Source organism: Phaethon lepturus, unplaced genomic scaffold (assembly GCF_000687285.1).
Source record: "Phaethon lepturus isolate BGI_N335 unplaced genomic scaffold, ASM68728v1 scaffold23701, whole genome shotgun sequence".
Classification (NCBI taxonomy): Eukaryota; Metazoa; Chordata; class Aves; order Phaethontiformes; family Phaethontidae; genus Phaethon; species Phaethon lepturus.
In genome coordinates, this window is record NW_010515863.1 from 1 (window position 1) to 20,425 (window position 20,425).

The 20,425-nt window shown below is 41.6% G+C and overlaps 1 protein-coding gene across 1 annotated transcript; it reads left to right on the top strand.

Annotated features, from left to right (window-relative positions):
• Window positions 1-994: 994 nt before the first annotated feature.
• LOC104627595 (CAP-Gly domain-containing linker protein 1-like) lies at window positions 995-19,771 on the top strand (the record flags this gene model as incomplete). Its single annotated transcript, XM_010295911.1, has 9 exons — window positions 995-1,101; window positions 4,208-4,328; window positions 9,611-9,663; window positions 15,689-15,806; window positions 16,081-16,240; window positions 17,011-17,060; window positions 17,895-17,900; window positions 18,463-18,587; window positions 19,278-19,771. Coding segments are annotated over 9 exons (963 nt in total), but the record flags the coding sequence as incomplete, so codon positions are not given.
• Window positions 19,772-20,425: the final 654 nt, after the last annotated feature.

A 20,425-nucleotide genomic window follows, 5' to 3' on the forward strand; every position in this document is an offset into this window, starting at 1 on the left:
GGACTGTTCTTTAGTCTAGATCCTCTCACCGCTCTGTGATACTTTAGGGTTTGAAGGAGGGAAAAATGTCCTCACTAATCTTTTTCACACTCTTTTGCCCCAGACTATCTCGTTTAACGTTGAACGAGTGGCAAGTTTTCTGCAGATTTTGAGATCTGCACGCCTCTCCTCGGTGGCTCTTTCATCTTTTGCAGCTCCCGTAATAATGGGTAGTGAACAGCTGGGCTAACCTAAATGCCACAGCTTGTGCTGAAACAGTGATGATTTCCAACGAGATCTGATGACTCGAGAATTAAAAGCAGTGATGTTAATAATGGCAGGAGTTCACTCTCTGGATTAAAAAAAAAAAAATCCACAGCGTCCTGTAATGCCATGAGAATGGCTGAAGATTATCTGTTATGTAATATAATGGGTTGCTGAATGCGAAGAAATCAGGCTTGCAAGCTCGTGGTGTTTACGTGGTAGATGCAAGCTCAGTAAATAGATATACAACGATTTGTCCCACGCAACAAGATCTCTGCAAGGAATTCATTTCTTATGGTTGCAAGCACGACATTCAGCCTACTGTTTCTCATAAATTAAGGTATGGTAAAGCAGGATTTTTTATAAGTTATCTTAGAGGAGTAAGATCAAGGGAACAGCTCATTTTAGCAGCAAGTGTTGAATTTTTTTTAAAAAAAGGTGCTTCTAGCATTTAAAATGGAGGTGCTTTGGAGCTTTACCTTTTGTATCAGGGTATATACATCAGATTAAACTGCTCTTCAGTGGACTTTGAATTCTTTGTGCTGCTCAACTTGAACGCAGAAAGTCTCATAATATTTTTTGTTAGGCAGATGCTTCATGGTACAGACAGACTGAGTTAATTTAAGGACTAAAGATGAAAAAGTGGAACAGCTCAGCTCAGGCCCCCGTTTTGCTGAGTATCTTTTCTGAGTGCCGTACCTAAGAACTGTATAGTTTCATGAGTGTAATGAGGTTTTCTTTCCTCTCTAAGTTGGACATGCTTAAACAAAACAACCTGAAAAATGAAGAGGAACTTAATAAATCAAAAGAACTTCTAAATCTGGAGAACAAGAAAGTGGAAGAACTTACAAAAGAATTGTAAGTATTTCAATGTTAAATCTGTTAAACCATTACTTTGTAGTAGTTAAAAATTTAGTAGTTACATTTACCTTTTTTTTTAATTGTCTTTCAGTACCTCTCTGGTATCCTCACTGATAAAGCAGATATTAGGTAAAAATTAAATATTATTCTGACATGGATAAAAATTGGAATCAGAATGTTGCTCCTGAATCGCTGGAGGGTATTGAAGCAAATCCTTCGCTCCAAGCATTGTTTGAAATAATTTGTTTATTGGAGGAAGTACAGAGTTCTGCCACCTGAGGGCACTAGGTTATTTTAAAAGCTTTATTATAAAGAAATTCTGTTTGGTTTTAATTACAAGTACATTTGGAGTGTTAAGTAGTTTTACGTGGCTTTGTTTATAGAAAATCTGGTTCTGCTTTATTTGAAATGCTTCATTTGAGAAACTACCTCTTACTACTACAAACCAGTGGCATGTAACACTGTACACAAACAAAATAACTGCAAAGCATCGGATATCGTTTGCCCTGTGGAATCTCACTGTAGCAAAGCTTTTGGTGTGCCAGCGTGTATAGAAATGCAGCCTAGTTAGTGCTGCCCTGCAGGAGCTGCATGTCCTCAGACTTTCAGAGATTTAATGCATTAAAGCACAAATATCTCTTCCCACCTGCGCTCCGAGAAGAATTACTTGACTCATGGAGTGAGAGCTGGAATCTGGACTGAGAGCTAAGAGCAGCTTTGAGTAATTATTATTACTGTTAGTTCCGTAAGTCGTTTTGTGACACTTCTTTAGCCACTGCTCTGAGGTGAAGACAGGACACAGAGGAAATCAGCACACAGAATCAATACTGAATTTCTGTATGATTGACAGTTTTTACTGCTTGCTTTTAAAAACCTGCATGCTTGTATAGGCAGCAGCCTCCTTTGAGAAAGGCAGGATTTCATTCCGTGAGCAATTCCTACCTGCCTCAGTGCTCGGGGGAAATGCCAAAGAAAAATAATTATTTCCAGACTAGCTGCTCTAATGCTAGAACAGCAAGGGGCTAGCAGACTCTGGTATCGTGGAAAGACAAAATATATTAGGCTGTAATTTGTCAAACAGAAGTTATTTATATATATATATTTTTATATATATATATCTCTCCTTGAAAACCTTCAGCGCTGAAAGGTGTTCTCATGATCCTGATCACTCTTTGGGTTTTTCTAATTTTATGTTTTTGAATATAATTTTTCTTAAGGCTAATCTTAGTGATAGACTATTGTTGAATATGATCTCTGATCATCAGTGTATGAGATATTGTGGGTAAGCGAAAGCTTGTCTAGTTTTTTAATTCATCTTTGTTGTCGTAATTATTCCTTACTCTAAAACAAGGCATTGTTTTAGAGTAAGGAATTTGCTTGGCAGTAGGCATTTCTGGATCAGTAATGCGGGTAGTGAGATCACCTTTGAGGGGTCAGCTGATGAAGGTAGTGCCCTTGCCCTTGCCCTTGCTAAGGAGAGTAGAGGGACAATTTTGCCCCCAGGAGCTGTGACTGTGGGCAGGGACTTGGTGCTGCCTCGAGAGCGGCGCCTTTTGGAGGCTGGAGGGTGTTGCGGTGACATTGGTGTCCTCTGTAAAAGAGCCTTCCCTGTAGAACTAGGATGAAGAAAAGCAGAAATACTGTCTGGATGTTGTGTACTCATTTAGTACTGCGTACTGTCGAGTGCGCTTGCAACTATCGGTTTAAAGTTCCTTGGCACTAAACACAGGGGAGCGTTTCACACAAATTGACCCCAGTATTTTGTGTGCTTTTTTTATGATGCCCTGAATCTACGCTTTAATGCCAAAAGCAAAAAGAGGAGAACTGGTTAGTACTGCAGTTCAGCGAACAATCATGGTTAAGAATAGGTATGTTTCTGCATCAGCAAGTAGATTTGAACCGAGATGGTTTGAATCAATGTTCAGTGATGTGAGGTAGCCTGTTTAATCCAGCCTAGGTGGATCAGATTGGAAATCCATCAAGGTGAGACCAGATAGAAGAAATCGTTAGAAAAATCTTAGTCATATTACATGCTGAACTTGAAAAATAAATCAGACTTCCTTTTGTTTAAGTGTCCCCGATAACAGACCATGGAGTCCTTGTATTCTGAAGTGCTTGAATAAGTTTCTGACTTAGAGGTTCTTCTACCTCCCACACTCATAAAAGTATTTTTAATATTCCAGTCAGGGTTTAACTCTGTGTAACATTGGCACATAGGAGCAGTGAGACTCCTTTTTATGAAAACAAAACACAGTCATAAAAATTGCTGTTTAATGAAATGAAGCGTATCTCTCATTTTTTTGAAAGACATCAAATCTTATAAAAACTTGTGTTAGTCACTTGTGTCACGGGCAGGCATGCAGTACATTTTTTTTCAAAAATTTGTTGAAAATAAACTTACTTTAAGGAAACCACAGGTCTTAGTAGCAACATAGGCTAATGAAACCTGCAAATCCATTTGTTTTTCTTCAGCTTTTGTCTGGTTTTCGATTTTGTATCTGTTAAGATAATGGAATAGACTAGATACTTTCCTGTTTTGCCTTCTGTGATCTTATACATTCTTGTATGCTTGGATGTCAGACCTTGTAAGGAGTATTTAAATAAGTGGAACTGTAAGCTTTCTTTTTCCTGTTCTTTTTAGTTCTTTTTTTTTTTTTCCTTCTTTTCATTTTTGGCCCTTTGTAAAAAAAAAAAACAAAAACAAAACAAAACACAATTCTCATGTTCATAGCTGGAGGTAAAAGTTCACTTCTGAGAAGGTCCAGGCTTTAAACCACACCAACACTCTTGTCAAACCCTACCCTGTACTTCTAAATCCAAGCATTTGCTGACCATCGGAAGCACGCAGAACTAGCGGTCGGAACTTACCTTCCATTTCTTTGAGTTTCTGATACATTTAAAGGAAAAGGAGTTTTGTGCTGCTACTGCTTTCAGGGTTAAACCTGTCGCTGTGTATCCGCGGTATAGATTGTCACCTTTATTATAGATCCCGTTAGACACGTGACCTGGATGTATTTTTCCAAGCTGTGAAGCTGAATCTCTCCCACAGTTTTTTCTTGCCTCTCTCGTTCCTATGGTAACGATGCGCTCTCTGTCCTCGCAGCGAAGCGCTGAAGCTGGCAGCAGCTCAGAAGTCCCAGCAGCTTGCAGCTTTGCAAGAGGAGAACGTGAAACTTGCCGAGGCGCTGGGCAGGAGCAGGGACGAAGTCACAAGTCATCAGAAGGTAGAGTGGCTGGAACGTTTCCTGACCTGTGTTGAAGGTGCTGCGCGCGCTGTTTCCGCTGATGCCTGGGTGACGTTGCACTGCATGTTTGTGCTCGAGAGATGAGTTCTCGGAATGTTTTAAAATAAATTTGGAAGCCACCTGCATCGGGAGGTTAGAAGTGCAGGCTGACAGAAGGTTACATAACCCGTGAAGGATACTTAGGAGGCTTGGAAGTAAGCATAAATTAAATATGCTGTAGCCAAATGTATTAACAGGCACTTGCTATTTCTGTTGGGAGTAATTTTGTTATACAACTGTGGAAATCTCCATCTACCCAGTACTAAGGAAATCTAGCTATTTAATTCTCCTCCTGATTCCTGCTCTCCCTTCCCACTAAAAAAAAAAAGAGTATTTAGGATGTATTTCAGAATACTATTTAAAACTACTTGGTTGGACTCTGTCTCTAAAAAGCGCTGTGCACGTGTATGCTTGCTTAAACTTCATACTGTGCATGTACATGAACAGTGCTGCAGCCAGGTAGTGGGTACTGGAGGACTCGAATTGATGTAAGATGTGTTTCTGGTGGTAGTTTACAGGGGAGGAAAAGACTCTCTTAAATTTTATTTTATTTTTTTTACTATTACATTTGAACGCGTTGTTGGAATGTTAAGAGTATGGGCTTGGTTACACAGCTTGTAACACTGGTACTTGCCAAAAGATAAATTAGATTTACAGCCGTGAAATATGGTGGGTTTAGTTCTTGTGGAGCAGTTTGGTGACAGCCACACCATGAAGACCTCTTTGGCAGATCTTGCCCAAAAGCAAGAATGTAGAAGACATGGGTTTATATGTTGCTTTTCTGAGGCAGCACTTGTGCAGAAGAGGGGTATGCCTGTTCCCAGTGGCAGTGGAACAGATCCCTTCCATCCTGCAACAAAGGCTAATTTTTTTAAAGCCAAGAGGCTGACTTTTCCCGAAGAGTCCCATTTTGAAATATTGAGGACGAGTGGCTACAGATCTGGCCAGTTTCTAAATCCTTTTGGCTGCAATGTAATGCACGAGCTCCTTCATCCTAAAGAGCCTTTGGAGATGATTATCAGGAGTCCCAGACATGTGGGCTCAACCGCTGACTCATGCTGCATCTGAGTAGTGGTGTGCTGAGAGAACGCTGTCATCCTAAACAGCCAGTGGGAGCTCTGCTCTGCACTCCCACATGTTTTCTTAAATTATTTCAGAATCTTTGAGGCAACCTGTTATTTTCAGGAAGAGTTGTAGCTTGAAAAGCGTTTGGCAACATTGGTCAAATCTTTCTGCATATCGTATGTAGCCAGAGTTGTTAAACAGAAAGTCCCCGAGGGAGGGGACCCTTCAGCCCACAAGGCGTAGGCTGGCAGTGGTCACTGCAATCTCCAGCTGTGGCTTCTGTTGTTTCAAGATGACCTTGTGAAGGAGTCCTGCTGTCTGCATCCTGCCTACTGTGGATCTGTCAGCAGGGATCCCTCTCTCATTGCCAGGATAGAGAGCTTCGGCTGTGAAGCACAGGGATTAGTCAGTCATTCTCGCAAACTGGAATATTCCCAGTTCACTTGCACCATGGTATTTTCTGCCCATGAGTAGATGGCTCCAAGATCAAAGATCTGGAAGAGCTGCTAGAGCTTGGAGAAACAGTCTGTTTGCCTTCTTCAGCCATTTGTGTTGCATTCTGTCCTCTTCTGTGAGGAAGACATAATTTAAATCTTGGAAACGAGGGAATGCCGCCTGTTGCATTTCCCAAATGTGCCATTTGGGCTATGGTGTCTTCGGGTCTAGTGAGCTGCATGGCCTCCTAAGAGACCGGAAGAGGCCTTTGGTATTCCAGGGAGCTCTGTTGTGGCAGAAGGGTCAAAGGCAGAATGGTGTAATTTAAAATGCAGGTTTCCTTCCGGGTGTCACATAACTAATGACTGCAGCTCTCCTCAGTTCAGTGGCGTTCAGCTGCCACTGCTGAAACGTGCGGTCTGCCTGCCCAGAACTGTCAGATTTCCTGGTTGCTCCTAAAGAGCATTCCCTGTATCGTCTGAGCCTGGAAAGCACTAACCATCCTTGCCAGTCTGATAGAAACCTGCTGTTACGCTGAGGAGTAGGACTTGATTTTCATGTTCCGTTTAGATCTCACCCAACCTAAACTTATAGTCCCCTTGTTCTACCTTTGACTCTGCTGGGTTCTCTTAATGAAACGGCAGGAAAACCAGCTGGTCTTGAGGGTTCCCTCACAGACTTGTGCTTGGGCTAGCCCAGCCTCAGGGTTCCCCACCACCACTTGTACTTGGCTGTCACTTGGGTGAACATACACCGTGTTTAGGCACCAGCTTGCAGCATGCTTTGGGCTGCCTTGGCTCAGGCTGTCTATGGGGGGTGAAAAAAATGTTGCTGTGAAGAATTGCTCAATTAGATTCTAGAGAACAAGTGTCCGTGGTGGCAACAAAGAGGCTTAACACAGAGCGGAGTTGCTCGTGGGGCTGCATTTTATGCAGTGGATACTGAAAAATTGGGCACTAGGGAGGAAAGCACAGAATGTGGCAGTGCTTCAGCCTGGCTGAGTTGCTGTGCATGTGCCTATTAAAATGCAGTAAGAAAGGTAGCGAGCATATGCTTTAAGTATTTTGAGCAATCGCTATGGTAACTATATAAATTCTAGCAAGTGTGTTAGTCAATTGGGTTAGTGAATCTGTGGCTGCATGTGACACACTTTGCAAAATTAATGAATACTCTTTCATGAATGATTTATCCTGACATCTAAAGGTTAAAGTGTCTTATACTAAAGATGCTGAGGGCTGCTTTTCTGTATCGATCCATAAATAATTAGCTGTTTGTAATTAGTTAAAGATTCCCAGTCAGGCAGATACTGAGCTCGGGGAACTCTTCTGGCTTCGGATTATTTGTTGTGGCATTTCAGTACCCTCAGACCTGCCCAGGCATTTTAACTTCATTTGAGAAAGTGTAGAAACATCTATTAGCTCAGCTGCTCCCTTTTTTATTCAAGGTATGCAAGAAGTCTGCTCTGAGGCTAGCAAGAGAGGGAGCAGATTGCGGGAGAAATGTTGAGAGAAGGGGTGTGCTTTCTCCCCTTCTACCAGAAAGCTGCTCAAGGCTTGATCCATAACTCAACAGAGCTGCAAAGGGGTTTAGAAGCTGCACAACCCCCCTTGTCCTTTACTTTTCTCTCTATGAATTCCACTTCTGTCTTGATCTGTACAAAAATCACTCATCTTTCCACAGCCAGCCAGGAAACTAAAAGGGAGGAGAGATGCAGGGTTTATGCTCGCAATCTTGGAGCATTCCACAAATGTTGAAGGATCTTCCAAGTTCAACAGGCACCAGAATCTTTCGCTAAAAGAAACCAATGCAAAAGAGAGGGTGGTGTGTTTGGGTGTGGGGAGAAAAGAGCATTGTGGAGCACTGTGGACATGACCTTTGGGGAGCAAAAGGTGAATAACGTCAGTATAAGGTTTTTCCAATTGCAGGTGGCAGTCGAGAGCATAAACAGCAGAAAGTTAAGTGAGCCTAGGGTGAATGAAGGGATTTGTTTGTGGAATGTGGCCAGGTCAGTGCTGCACAGTGTGACCATAGAGAAATGCTAGTGCTGGCAGAGGAAAAGTAGTCCAAAAACCAGCTGGAAAAGTGTGATACGCAAGAGATGGCAACGTGAGTCTGAGGGAGGAGAGGGGCCGTATAAAACAGGTGTCGGGGGAGGCGGTCTGAAGAGACAGATGAATAGCGCGCAGCTCACTGGGGTTTACAAATGAAACATTTCTCAGAGTTTTCTTTTTTTTTTTTTTGTCATCAGCCTGTGCAGATGTAAGGAGTTCATATAGGCTGCCTCCGCATAGGAAGCAGATAAAAATTCTCAGAAACAGGGGGTATACTTGGTGCTGCTGGTGAAATTGCTGGTTTTGATTTGCCTGCAGGAAAAAGTTGGCCATACCCCCATAGCACTACGGCTGCTCACAGTCCTGCTGTGGTCAGTTTTCTTGAGAGATGTTTTGATTTTAAGACTTCTTAATGTAAGCCTCTCTACACCCTTCTAGTACCTATTTTCTGTATCGATAAAGTTGTCTGACTAAGCCCCAGCAAAATGGTACCAATTGATCTTACCTAGAAGGCTTAACAGCACCGCAGTACATGCAAGGAGAAGGTAAGTTGTCAGAAAACAGGGAGGACACAATTTATCTAGGTGTGCAGCATTTAGCCCAGCCCTGGACGCCAGCAGACAACCTTCCTTCTCAGTGGAACTTGCTTTCCCTGGAAACTGCTTAACACTTTTCTATACCTGTTTGTGCCAAACCTGAATGTCTACAAAGTGCTGAGAGTATTTAGTCAGTAAGAGACTATTTGCTCTTGTTCCTGGGGCTCTGAGGTTTCCATTATAAATGTCTTGCTAACCTTGCGGATGAACCCTGAAAGCTTGTGAATCTAAAGAGAGATTGTGTTCAAGTCAAGGCACAGGTGGTTGCTACCATAAGCAGTTCTGTAGGGCAGTAATTGCTGACTTTGACCATTGAGTAAGAAGAAAGGAGAAAACGGTGAAAAAAAAATTAATTGGCCTGAAAAATACTTAACTTTCTCAGAAGTTAGTTACTGCAGTGTATCTGCTGTGGTGAGGCTTTACAGTTTTGTTGTTGTACAAATTATGGTTGGTTGTTTTGTTTTGCTTTTCCTCACCTATTTGTGCCTGTCAGTTTGGACCCCAAGAACCTGCAGCAACAGTATTTTCAGTTGAAGGCCCTACCACTTGTAAGGGCTTAAGGTGGCCCCACCAAGGTGAAGGTTCAGGATACAGTAACAGACACCAGACCAACAGCTTTAGGGATCAATAATTTATCTCTAAATAACGGTGCAGTAACAAATGCGGATCAGCAGTACAATTATCCAGGTCAGAACAACAGCAAATCCAGTAATTCACCAATACTGGGCTAAACTTAATGGCCAGGCGCACAAAGGCTCACGGTTCTCTTTGGTGTGCGTGTGGCCCAGAAATACCGTTCAAGGCAATACCAGCCTCACACCCACTCTGTGTGCACAGCACATGAAAATATCACATAAAGCAGTAATAGCCCCTCACTAGCTAATATTCTTGGTCACTGAACAATCTGTGCTTGTGTGTGTATGTTGCCCTAGTAGAAAATCAATTACTTTGAGGATTTGTAGGCTCTGTAGCCTCTCCCACTTCTGTTTTATAATGATAATGATGCTCTGATATATTATATTAAGGAAACGATCCTTAGTGTATTAACTGTAGTCTTTTTGTGCTTGTGTTTTAGCTGGAAGAGGAGAGATCAGTACTCAATAACCAGTTATTAGAGATGAAAAAGAGGTAAGTTGTTTTTTCTGATGTGTGTTTAACTATGCAGTCCTACAGACAACTTCAGAAAACATAATAGAAAAACAGCGCTAAGAAAAAGTGGTTCTCTTCTGTTGTATCATAGTTAAAAGTCCTGAGGTTGTTACACAGATTGGCTTACAGGTGATACCTTCCCCGTTTTCATTAAAAGTGAGAAGGAAATGTAATTGTATTAATATAAGAACATGTTAAGCAGTAGCATTTACCCTTTCTTCTTTAGTTATGCACCTCTTGCATTGTAGTAGTTCTCTTCAGTGAAAAAATTCAGTGTTTGGTTTTAGTCTGCTCTGGAATGCTGGATTTTCCAGCAGTCTGATAAATATGCATGCATGCAGATCTGACCCGTCAAGTTCTTAAGGAATAATGGAAAAATGCAGTGATGCTAAGGGCTGTTACATGAAAAAAAAAAAAGCAGCAGTTATTCAGCCTTGAATGGATTGTTCTCACGGTTTTGGGTTATTGAGTTCATTGTGGCAGTAGTTATTGCAGTTCATTCAGCACTGTTTTTAAATACCAGGACATTTGTCCTGGGAGACTGGGGCATCCATTTGTAAACTGTGCAGTTCAGTAAATGGTCCCAAGTTACAAAATTTACTGTCTTTAGCTAATTGGCTAAGTGCCACAATGTCTTTAGGAAAATGTGGGCTTTTCAAAAGCAGTTATATAAATCCTTAGAAAATAAGATGCAGCTCTCCCTGACACCAAGTGTGTTCCAGGAAAAAAACAAACCAACCCCTGTTAAATTTCCTGCATTAATAATGGTCACAACAAAGAACTGTGAGTGGCACCCCAGTATTCATGCACATCCGTAGCTACTCAGTATCATACACTGATCCCTTTTTTTTATTCCCTAATAATCCATTATTTGGGAGGTGGGTCATACTCTGTAACAGCTCACACTCTTCCAAAGGACAGTGGGCACATAGGGCGTTACACAAGTGCACGCGTCCTCAGCGAATGTCAGAGTTTGGTCAGTTGTTACACGGAGAGGCAAGTGGACAGCTGAACCTCCAACTTTCACCAGCCTTATCAACTGGATTGCTCAGCCTTTAGCTGCATAGAGTAGCGTTGTGTGATGAGGTGAAGGACAAGATAAGGAGAGGAATCTCTAGCTGGTGTAAAGATCATTTGACACAGTCGTGGTTTAACCCCAGCCAGCAGCTAAGCCCCACACAGCCACTCGCTCGTTCACTGCCCGCCAGTGGGATGGGGGAGAGAATCGTAAGGGTAAAAGGGAGAAAACTCGTGGGTCGAGATAAAGACAGGTTAATAAGGAGAGCAAAAGCTAAGCAAAACAGGAATTCGTTCAGCACTTCCCATCAGCAGGCAGGTGCTCAGCCACCTCCAGGAAAGCAGGGCTCCATCACGCATAATGGTTACTTGGGAAGATGAAACACCATCACTCTGAATGTCCCCGCCTTCCTTCTTCTTCCCCCAGCTTTATATGCTGAGCATGGTGTCATACGGTCTGGAATGTCCCTGTGGTCAGTCAGGGTCAGCTGTCCTGGCTGTGTCCCCTCCCAGCTTCCCGTGCCCCCCAGCCTCCTTGCTGGTGGGGTGGGGTCAGAGGCAGAAAAGGCCTTGACACTGCGTAAGCACTGCTCAGCAACAGCTAAAACATCCCTGTGTTAGCAACACCACTTCCAGCACAAATCCAAACCACAGCCCTGTACTAGCTACTAGGAAGAAAATTAACTCTATCCCAGCCAAAACCAGCACAGACTTCCAAAACAATTAGTATGTTTACACCAACTGAGGATCATCTCCAGCATATTGGATGTGGAGGGAGGGAAAAAGAGGCTATTAGTGCTGCTGACAGCTTAGAATGCTGTTTATAGCCTGTTATTTAACATGGTTTAAAACATGTATTTTAAATAGTTGAAAGTTATTTTAAATAGTGTAATTCCTGGAGGTTAGTTGAGGAAAGGAAGGAGGGAATGGGGACCCAAGATTCATTCAATACTTTCCAGCAGTTCTGTGTCATAGCATACATTTTAAAAGACAAATTCTGCAGTGAGTTATAAAAAGCAAGGTGTGTGGCTCTCATATTCCTTCTCCTGTTTTTACTCTGTGAGCTGCCTGAAATAACCTAGATAATTATGAAATCATTAAAGTGAGTTTTAACATTACTTCACCTTCAGTCGGTTACACTGAGATGCCCGAGTTTGGCTTAGTGACATTTCTCAACAGTGTTGAATAAACTCCAATGGAAAGGATAAAACAAGTAGCAGAAACAGTCAACCTCCCTGAAGCAGACTCCAGGCCACTAGGGGTTAAAATACACCAGCATATGACAATATTTGCAAAAAAAAAAAAAAAAAAAAAAAAAGTTAGGCTGAATGAAGAGCTAATTAAATAAAAAAGTGTCTCTAAATTCCCCAATTCCACTGGCGCTCGTTGATGAGATGAGCGATGATTTCTTCCTTTTGTCTTAACAATCTGAGATACTGAGAGAGACACATCTCTTTGTTTCAATTAGGTCAAATCTCTAGCAGTAGTTTTCCTGCCTTCCTTCCACCCACAGGAAATCTCTTCCTCTGTTTTAGCAACTCCCTCTATGAAGTAGTCCATCTGGGAGCAACGGGAGTTTGATATTTATGAATCTAAGGGGGTTATATGTTACTTCAGCTCATTAGGTTCATTGTGGGTTGCTAACTGTCTGACTGTCTTTGAGCTTGCGCTATTTATCAATACTCATTTCATTCCTCTCTCTTCCCTTTCCTACCCTTGCTTCCTTTGCTATATCTGTGTGTCTTTAATGGTAAGACTCAAGAAAGTCTATCCACGTTACAATAAATAATAATTTTTTTTTAAAGTAAAGTTGTTGTACATATTTTGGCTGCCTTTGTCCCTTGGTGTCTTGCTTTTGTTTTGTAAAATACTCAGCAATATATATATATGTGTATATTTAAAAAAAAGAAGTCTATATTTTTTACCGAAACAAAAAAGCCCCTTGGTGCAAATTTAGTTCTCCCTCACAATATTTTGCATTTCTACTCCATATTTCTAACATGTGGTTCTTATTATCTTGCATTTTTAAAGCTTGCCCAGTAACACTTTAAGGTATTTGCTTCATTCTTAGAATTTCTTATTTTTGTAGTAAGGGGAGAATCTGGGTGATTATTTTTATGTTAAAACAAAACTAAACCCTCTCTCTCCCATGACTTCCACTCACCGCTCAAAACATGGTTTAACCTCCTCAAGAAAGTGGAATTTTAAAATGGTGTGTGAAATGACAAAGTTGTTTTTATTGTTTTTCTTTAGTCCCTGCTGGCAAGCAGATTATTTTGGACTTGAACTCACAGGGAAAAAGTTTGAGTTCACTGAATCAATTTCCCTTCTTTTTTTTTTTTTTTTTCTGATAAAATAAATAGTTTCCACAAGATTTTTCTTGCAAGTTAATCACTATGTGGTTATTTCACATTCAACATATGCTCTTTACGTTTCCTGTCTCTCATACGAATCATACTACAAACGATACTGAAGCTGAGAGCATCAGCGAGGTAGACTCAGCTGATGCTGGAAGTGAACTGTGATCCACACTTACATAGAAGTAAGTAGTGACACATACCTACTGTGTTCGTAGGTTTTCCAGTTTGGGCATTTTAGAGGGCCTCCAGCTGGAGCTGTAAAGCATGGTTCCTGGAGAGACTGACTTGTAAAAGAAAAAAAACAGTGCTAGAGTACAGGGACCATTTTCCCCCACTTGTTTTCTCTCCTCTCTTCTCCTGTTTTTCTTCCCTTGTGTTATAGTATTCTGGACTCCTATATTGAATTTGTAAATACATATTTATATGCTCACAAACTGTTTGCCTTTTTCAATGACCTAAAAGCTTGTGGTGGTTGAAACCAAGCCCAAGAAATGGCAAGTTAACCATATTTGTACAAAAAGCATACGTTTGGTCTTGATGTCTAAGATGAAGATCTGACCAAAAAGTGGAAACATTGGCTAAGTAACAAGCTCTTAAGCATGAGATGAGTCACTGGGGTTTCCCTCTGCCCTTCTACAGCTGTGTATGTAGCAAAGGGAAGCCCGGGTGAAGTCTCAGGTACAGCAGAGCTTGTGAGCAGCAACTTCCAGGTGTACTTTCCCATTTCCCCTGCCTTAAGGAAACGCTGGATTTGCAGCTCAGTGGATTGGAGAGAGCAGCTGAGCTCTGCCAGCGGCGTCACACGCATTGGTGGCGCGTTTCTTTCCCACACCACCACCCTGTGCTTTTGATCCAATTCAGCAAAGCATTTAAAAAGATGGGTTAGGCTAGAGCATGTGTGTAATCCGGCTAAAGAACATGGAGGTTGCTGTCGTGCTTGTAGTGCTTTGCTGAATCTGGGTCAGCGAGGAGATCTATTGAATGCCATTGCCCTTTTGGTTTTTATCAGGGTATAAAACCAAATATCAGGGTTTATATCAGGGTATAACTTGTATTTGAAGGCAAGATGCTGCAGTCCGCAATTTGTCGTGTTTCTGCTTATATTAATTCTCTCATTGTAAAAATATACCAAAACCAAAATCAACCTTCTGGTTCTTGTTTGGTAGCTGCATCAGCTTTTCTAAACCCCAGATTCTCCACTTGCTACTTCCATTCCCGAGTATAATCTTAACAATGAAAGAATTGCATTAACTGTGCTCTCATTGTTGAGTTTCCTGTTTATCTTGAGTTGGTGAGATTTACTGTATTTCATGGTCTGGGTATCGTGGCTCTCACTAACTGTAGATATCGTGGATATGAAAACTTCTCCATTTGAACTTTATAGCCATCCCCTGCCTACTGAGCATCGTCACCCAAGGACGTGTTCTGCTCTTGACCCCTTGAACAGTCCTCAGAGGGTGTAGTGTAGGTTAGTTACTTAAATGAAATCGTTACATCATTTGGTATCTTTGAAGTATTGGCTACTTTCTGCTTTTTGCGTAGTGGGTACGCACTCAGGTAGCCTAGTTTGGCATCAGCCCTCTCAGCTAGTAAGAAGAGAAGCAGCTCGCTGCTGTGGCAGTGAGACTGTGACTGTCTGAACCGAGATGTATGGAATTGCATAGGAAACTGGCTGCACCTGCAGAAGCCCAGAGAGTTGGCAGCTTGCTGCTGGGTGCTGCTTGGTGCTCTGAAACACAAGTTTCTCTTCTAGATAAGTAAATGTAATAAGATTTTTTTACTTTTTTTTTTTTTTTAAAAAAAGCCTTTTGGCTTGTAAGGAACTTCTGTAGCAATAGTTCTCATATCAAAGGATAATTATTCTTCTGTGTGTGTTGTGTGACCTATCAGGCAGACTCGGTAGCATCTGTGTGAGGATATCGTAGCTATGACGCCTTAAGATCACTGTCAGGACAGGATTTGTAGGCAGAAGTCAGGTCTCTTACTAGATCAGCTGAAAAGGTTGGGAAAACTGGACATAACGTACACTGAAGGGGTTTGTGCCTCTCTGGAGGATTTCTTTTTAACCCTTCTTTCATGAAGTAAAACAAACCCCACGTGGTTTGTGCTGAAACAGTAGTTACTAAAGGCCCAGAAGATCTCAAAGTATGTGTTTCAGGAAACAATGATGTCACTGAAATTAGTGAGGACCAGCTGATATTTCCAGCATCATCAGTGCTTTGCATGACAACTTGTATAATGAGCTTTGCATGTATGTTTTGTTGCTTGTTAATAATTTTCAGGAAGTAACAAAACTCTGAAGTTAGGTTTTGTGGAACATTGTGCAACATGTTTGTTTATCCTGTATCTCCCCAGTCTATTAACTTGCTTCTTTAAATTCAAATGGATACGATGATATGCAGATTCTGGCATGTACTACCTAGGTAAACTTTTTCTTTGTTTCCACAGTTGTAACATCTGAAATGTTTATACATATATAAAATCTTAGTCAAGTACAGAATTGAAATCTGCTTTTTAAGAACCACTTCTTACAGTAGTCTAATACTTGAAATTAAATTAAACTTCTTTAAGTGACTACAATAATCTATTATTTAGATGATTTCTGATTGTATTTGGTTTTCTTTTAGAGAATCAACGTTAAAAAAAGAAATTGATGAAGAGCGAGCATCTTTACAAAAATCCATCAGTGTTACTAGTGCCTTGATCACACAAAAAGATGAGGAACTGGAAAAACTCAGAAATGAGGTAAAAGAGGAACAGTGGGATGCTTAATTTTAGACTAAGTTATGGCTACAAGCCATATGGCTTTGTATGCTTGCTACTGGAGAGTTGGCTAATTCTTTTTTTTCCTATTAATTTCGCATAGCTACACCTTAGAATTAAATCTTTAGGTATCTGTGCATACTTAGGTGACTTCTGGCGGGTATTTTTGTTGGCTATTTAGCCCTTGCTACGAAGGCTGTTGCCTTGGTGCTCTGATTTCATTCTGGAAGGTCTAAGCATTTCTCAATTCTTATAGATCACGGTGCTCCGTGGAGAAAACGCTTCTGCAAAAACCTTGCAGTCGGTGGTTAAGTCACTGGAGTCTGACAAATTGAAACTTGAGGAAAAGGTGAAGAACTTGGAGCAAAAACTCAAGGAAAACAACGAGCAGCCCTTAACTGTAACTGGCTCCGCAGGTAAGAGAGAGCCTCTTTACTGTCTGTGCCTTCAGCTTTAATCTTGTAGATTTTTTGCAGCTGTTAACCAGATAGTTAAAACGAGGTTTAACTAATTGAACCTCCTGAGAAATGTGACTTTCCTGTTGTAGGACACACATAAGACTTGAATGAAGGAACTCTGACCAGCTGCAAAACGTGGAACCTACCAACATTGCCAGCTTAACCCATTTACACCAGGGCAGAGGGCAATGTGACCTGCAATGAAACATGAGCATAAACCATAAAACTTTATCCTGTTCATGGTGTGGCTTCTGTGCAAGAGCCTTTTAGACTGATTTTGGTTTCCCTTGCTGTAGCTGCAAAGTAATGTGTCGGCATCATAGCAAAACCACCTACCTGAACACAGGACTGGGAATCCCACATTTGAGACACTAAGCTTACCTTATGCTGAGCTTCTTAAGCTTTGTACCACTACAGTGTCACCTCTGCAACAGAGGAGCGTTCCCTTGCAGATCTGTGAATGTTAGCTGTCACCTGTACGTACATTTTTTTTGTATTTTAATAAGTAACGTGCAGTATTGAATATGCTTCTGGAATGCAGTGGTCAAAAAATGCCCCAAAAAAGTCACCTTTACTGAAGCTTATACTGAGTGATTAGAAAGCAGTGAGAATAAGATATTCTGGAGACTAGAGATTATTACATTATTTCAGTCTCTGACTAAGCCATTGTATGATTCCTGGATATTTACACCTTGTTTCTTTTTGGTTTTTTTTCTTCTTCTTCAAAGGTGACATTGCTGCTAACTTACTTCAAGATGAAATTGCAAAAGAGAAGCAGGTATTTGATCTGAAACATCAGCATGCTAAAACAGCAGAGTGAAATGCTTTTCCAAAGACAGTTCCTATCAGATTCTGTAAATCAGGATTATAATGAGCAGATTTATCTTTTAACCTTTTGCTTCTGAAGGGAAATACTAATCACAGGGAATATTAAGAATCAAGTGGCAAGTGATACTGGAGAGAGAGCTCGGGTTACTGGAACGTGAGGAAGCAAGCAGGAAGGCAGGGCTGGCAAGTTTTGACCTGCAGCCTTTCGGTGAGGTACAGCCCAGCAGAGCACACTCGTAAACTGCTCCTTGCTGTTCTTTAAAAAAGGTTTCTGGGATGTGAATGAGGAATGAGGTGTGGCCCATGTGAATCTGTGGTGCTTGCCATCTTGGAGAAATGGGCTACCTGAGCTCACATGCTGCTGCTAAGTTTCTGCAGCTGAAAATGTTGATCTTTGCTGCTTCTTAACTGCAGAACTTTACTTAGAATGCAGGTTGGCAGCAGTGGGGCAAGGAAGTTACTCAGCTTGTGCTTAGTAACAGATTTAGGAAAAATGTGTATCAAAAAGTATGGTAATCATAACGAACATGTGAAACGCTGCTGTGCAACAGGCAGCCTGTGACAACAAATGCCTTAGGAGACATGGTTACAATAGAAGCACTTTCTGCTCCTTATCAAAGTCCTCCTTAGATCACTAATGGCAGTCATGTTGATTAAAAAATGTCCTTCCTAGTCTGTACAGAGATCAGAAGTAGTGTAATTAACATACACTAACCACCAATCTTTTTCTGGTTTTTTGCCTCCTTGAATTCATCTGCTGATGGCAACCCTTCCTTCCAATCAGCACGAGGTTTGTACCACTTCTTGGCTTCCTTCATTTTATTCACTATATAAATTTGCCAGGCATTACTTGATTACGTTCAGCAGTGCTGGCCTGCTGACCTCTGTGGCTCAAACTAGCTCTGGGAGATGCTGTAGAGGTGCACTGCGCTGTCCTGCTGCCCCTCCAGGATGCCTCTGAGAGTATCCGCTGGAGCCACAGGTTCAGAGGAACAAAGATGCTGTTCTCATCAGAATTACACAACTGGATTTATGTTCTAAATGTAACATTAGAAAAAGAACTCGATCTGTTGCTGTTGGGTTGAGACCCACTATGTCTGTCAGACATGTTGGCTGGGCAGAACTGCCTGGCTCTCTGGACAGAAATCATACTGAGGGTCTCGGAGGCCCTTTGGGAAGTTTCTATCTCTTGTTCTCTCGGTGTCCACAGGTATTCTTTGTAATACAGCGATCCAGTGGTAGGAGTTAATGCAGATCTGCACGTGTCATTTTGAGGGTTATTGCTTTGTTGCTTGCTTTCTCTGAAGTGCAGTCCTCACCCTGCTGACTGTCCTTGTTCTTGACTATCATAGATTGACTTCCTGAATTCAGTGATAGTAGATCTGCAAAGGAGAAATGAAGAATTGAACTTGAAAATACAAAGAATGTGTGAAGCAGCCCTCAATGGCAATGAAGAGGAGATAAATAACTATGACAGGTACAAATCCTAAAGGAAAACCTTGGCTTGTGTTTTGGGAGCTGTCGGTAGCAGTCAGTTCTGTCAGCTGCACGATGCACCAGCCTGGTTTCAGCTGTCAGGAAGGACAAATATAGCTTTCTCTTGAATTTAGCGATTGAATCCAGCCTTCTCTTTAGGTCCATTACTATGGTGTACCTGGTGGTACAAAATGATCCTCTGTAGTTATCAGATCACACACACTGATGTCAGTTGTCAGTCTTAGTTGTGTCTGGCCCTTTCCAAGTTAAGTTGAAGAGCCTTTGCTCTCATGAGGCCAGTTGCTGCCTTGAGGTGGGGAGATCCAGTCCAGAAAAATAGAACTAAAATGTATTTGATATATTGTGACTTCAGATCTCTCCTATCAAGGGAAAAGAGAAAATAGTTTACATGTTTCTTTTTTAAATAATGTCTGTATTTGTGCAAATATTTACACAACCAGTGCAGTTTGCTTAGTAAATATTGTAGTGTAAGGGATTGTGGGTACTGCAAGGTAGACATATCAGAAGATCTTCAGAAGGGGGTGGGGTGTAATTCTTTTTGTTCACCACCGTGGTGTTTCCTCAGTCTAATAATTACGAGACAGCTTCTCGTGGAGGGCAGGGAGGCAGGCCTTTCTCCTTAATGACGGAGAAGTACCCTGCTTGACTTGCGCTGTTGCTGATCTTGCAGTGAGGAAGAAAGCTTGTCAAAGAAGAAGCCTCGTCTCTTCTGCGATATCTGCGGCTGCTTTGATCTTCATGACACTGAAGACTGTCCAACCCAGGCACAGATGCTGGAGGAGCCGCCCCACTCGGCTTACCACGGCAGCAGGAGAGAAGAACGCCCCTATTGCGATACCTGCGAGATGTTTGGGCACTGGACGGCCGACTGCAATGACGACGAGACCTTCTAATGGAATGTGCGGCTGGGAGGATAGACTATCTGTGCGCACTAATTGGACGATTTATACCACCAGCATTTGTGTGTGCTGAATGTCAGGAAAAGGGACAGCGTTTCTTGACCCCCTTGCTCCCATTCCCCTTGCCCATCCACTCCAGAATCAGTAAATTGATAAATATTTTGCTCCTCCACTAATAACTACCCTATCTCCCTTTAATAAACTTAAGTGAAATATAAATAAATGATTTAACAAATGACTTTATGCTATTTCTTCCCAGGTTCTGGGTTGGTCCCCACTCGTAACAAGAAATGCCCCTATGCTGTTGCATCTATTGATGGGAAAACGTGTATAGGAACGAAGCACTATAGTTCTATTAAAGCTTATTTAAATACCTTAAAATTATGCTGTTAATTTTCGTATTTGCACTAAACCATTTTAAGGCTGAATTTGTACATTAGATTTTTTTAAGCTTTTTTTGACACTGGACTGGGCTGAGAAATGTTTCATCTTTATCTTCATTTACTCATTTGATTGTGATTTTGCTCAGTGAACGCGAGCTCTGGACACTGCTCAGCTGGGCAGGGCTGTGGTTTTGCTTTTGAGACAGGAAATCATGAAGCAGGTAAGAAATGGAGCTGCTGTGGGGTTTTTGTGGGAAACTCATATGCTGTGCACAGCTAGAGCAGTTTGTGGGACATCCCCCTTCTTTTGCATTCTTTCAGCTTCTATATAGTGTGTGGGGTGTGTGTGTATATATGCATATATATATATTAAAGTTATATTTTGGAAAAAAAAAAAAAGGTGTGTTTTCTTTCATACCTTCCGTTCTGCTAGGAATGTAATGGGCTCAGCGTGGGGTCAAACCTGCCCTGTGGCTGCACTGTGAATAAATTGAAAGAAGGACTTAGCAGCGTTGCGGGGTGTTTTCGCTGCCGCC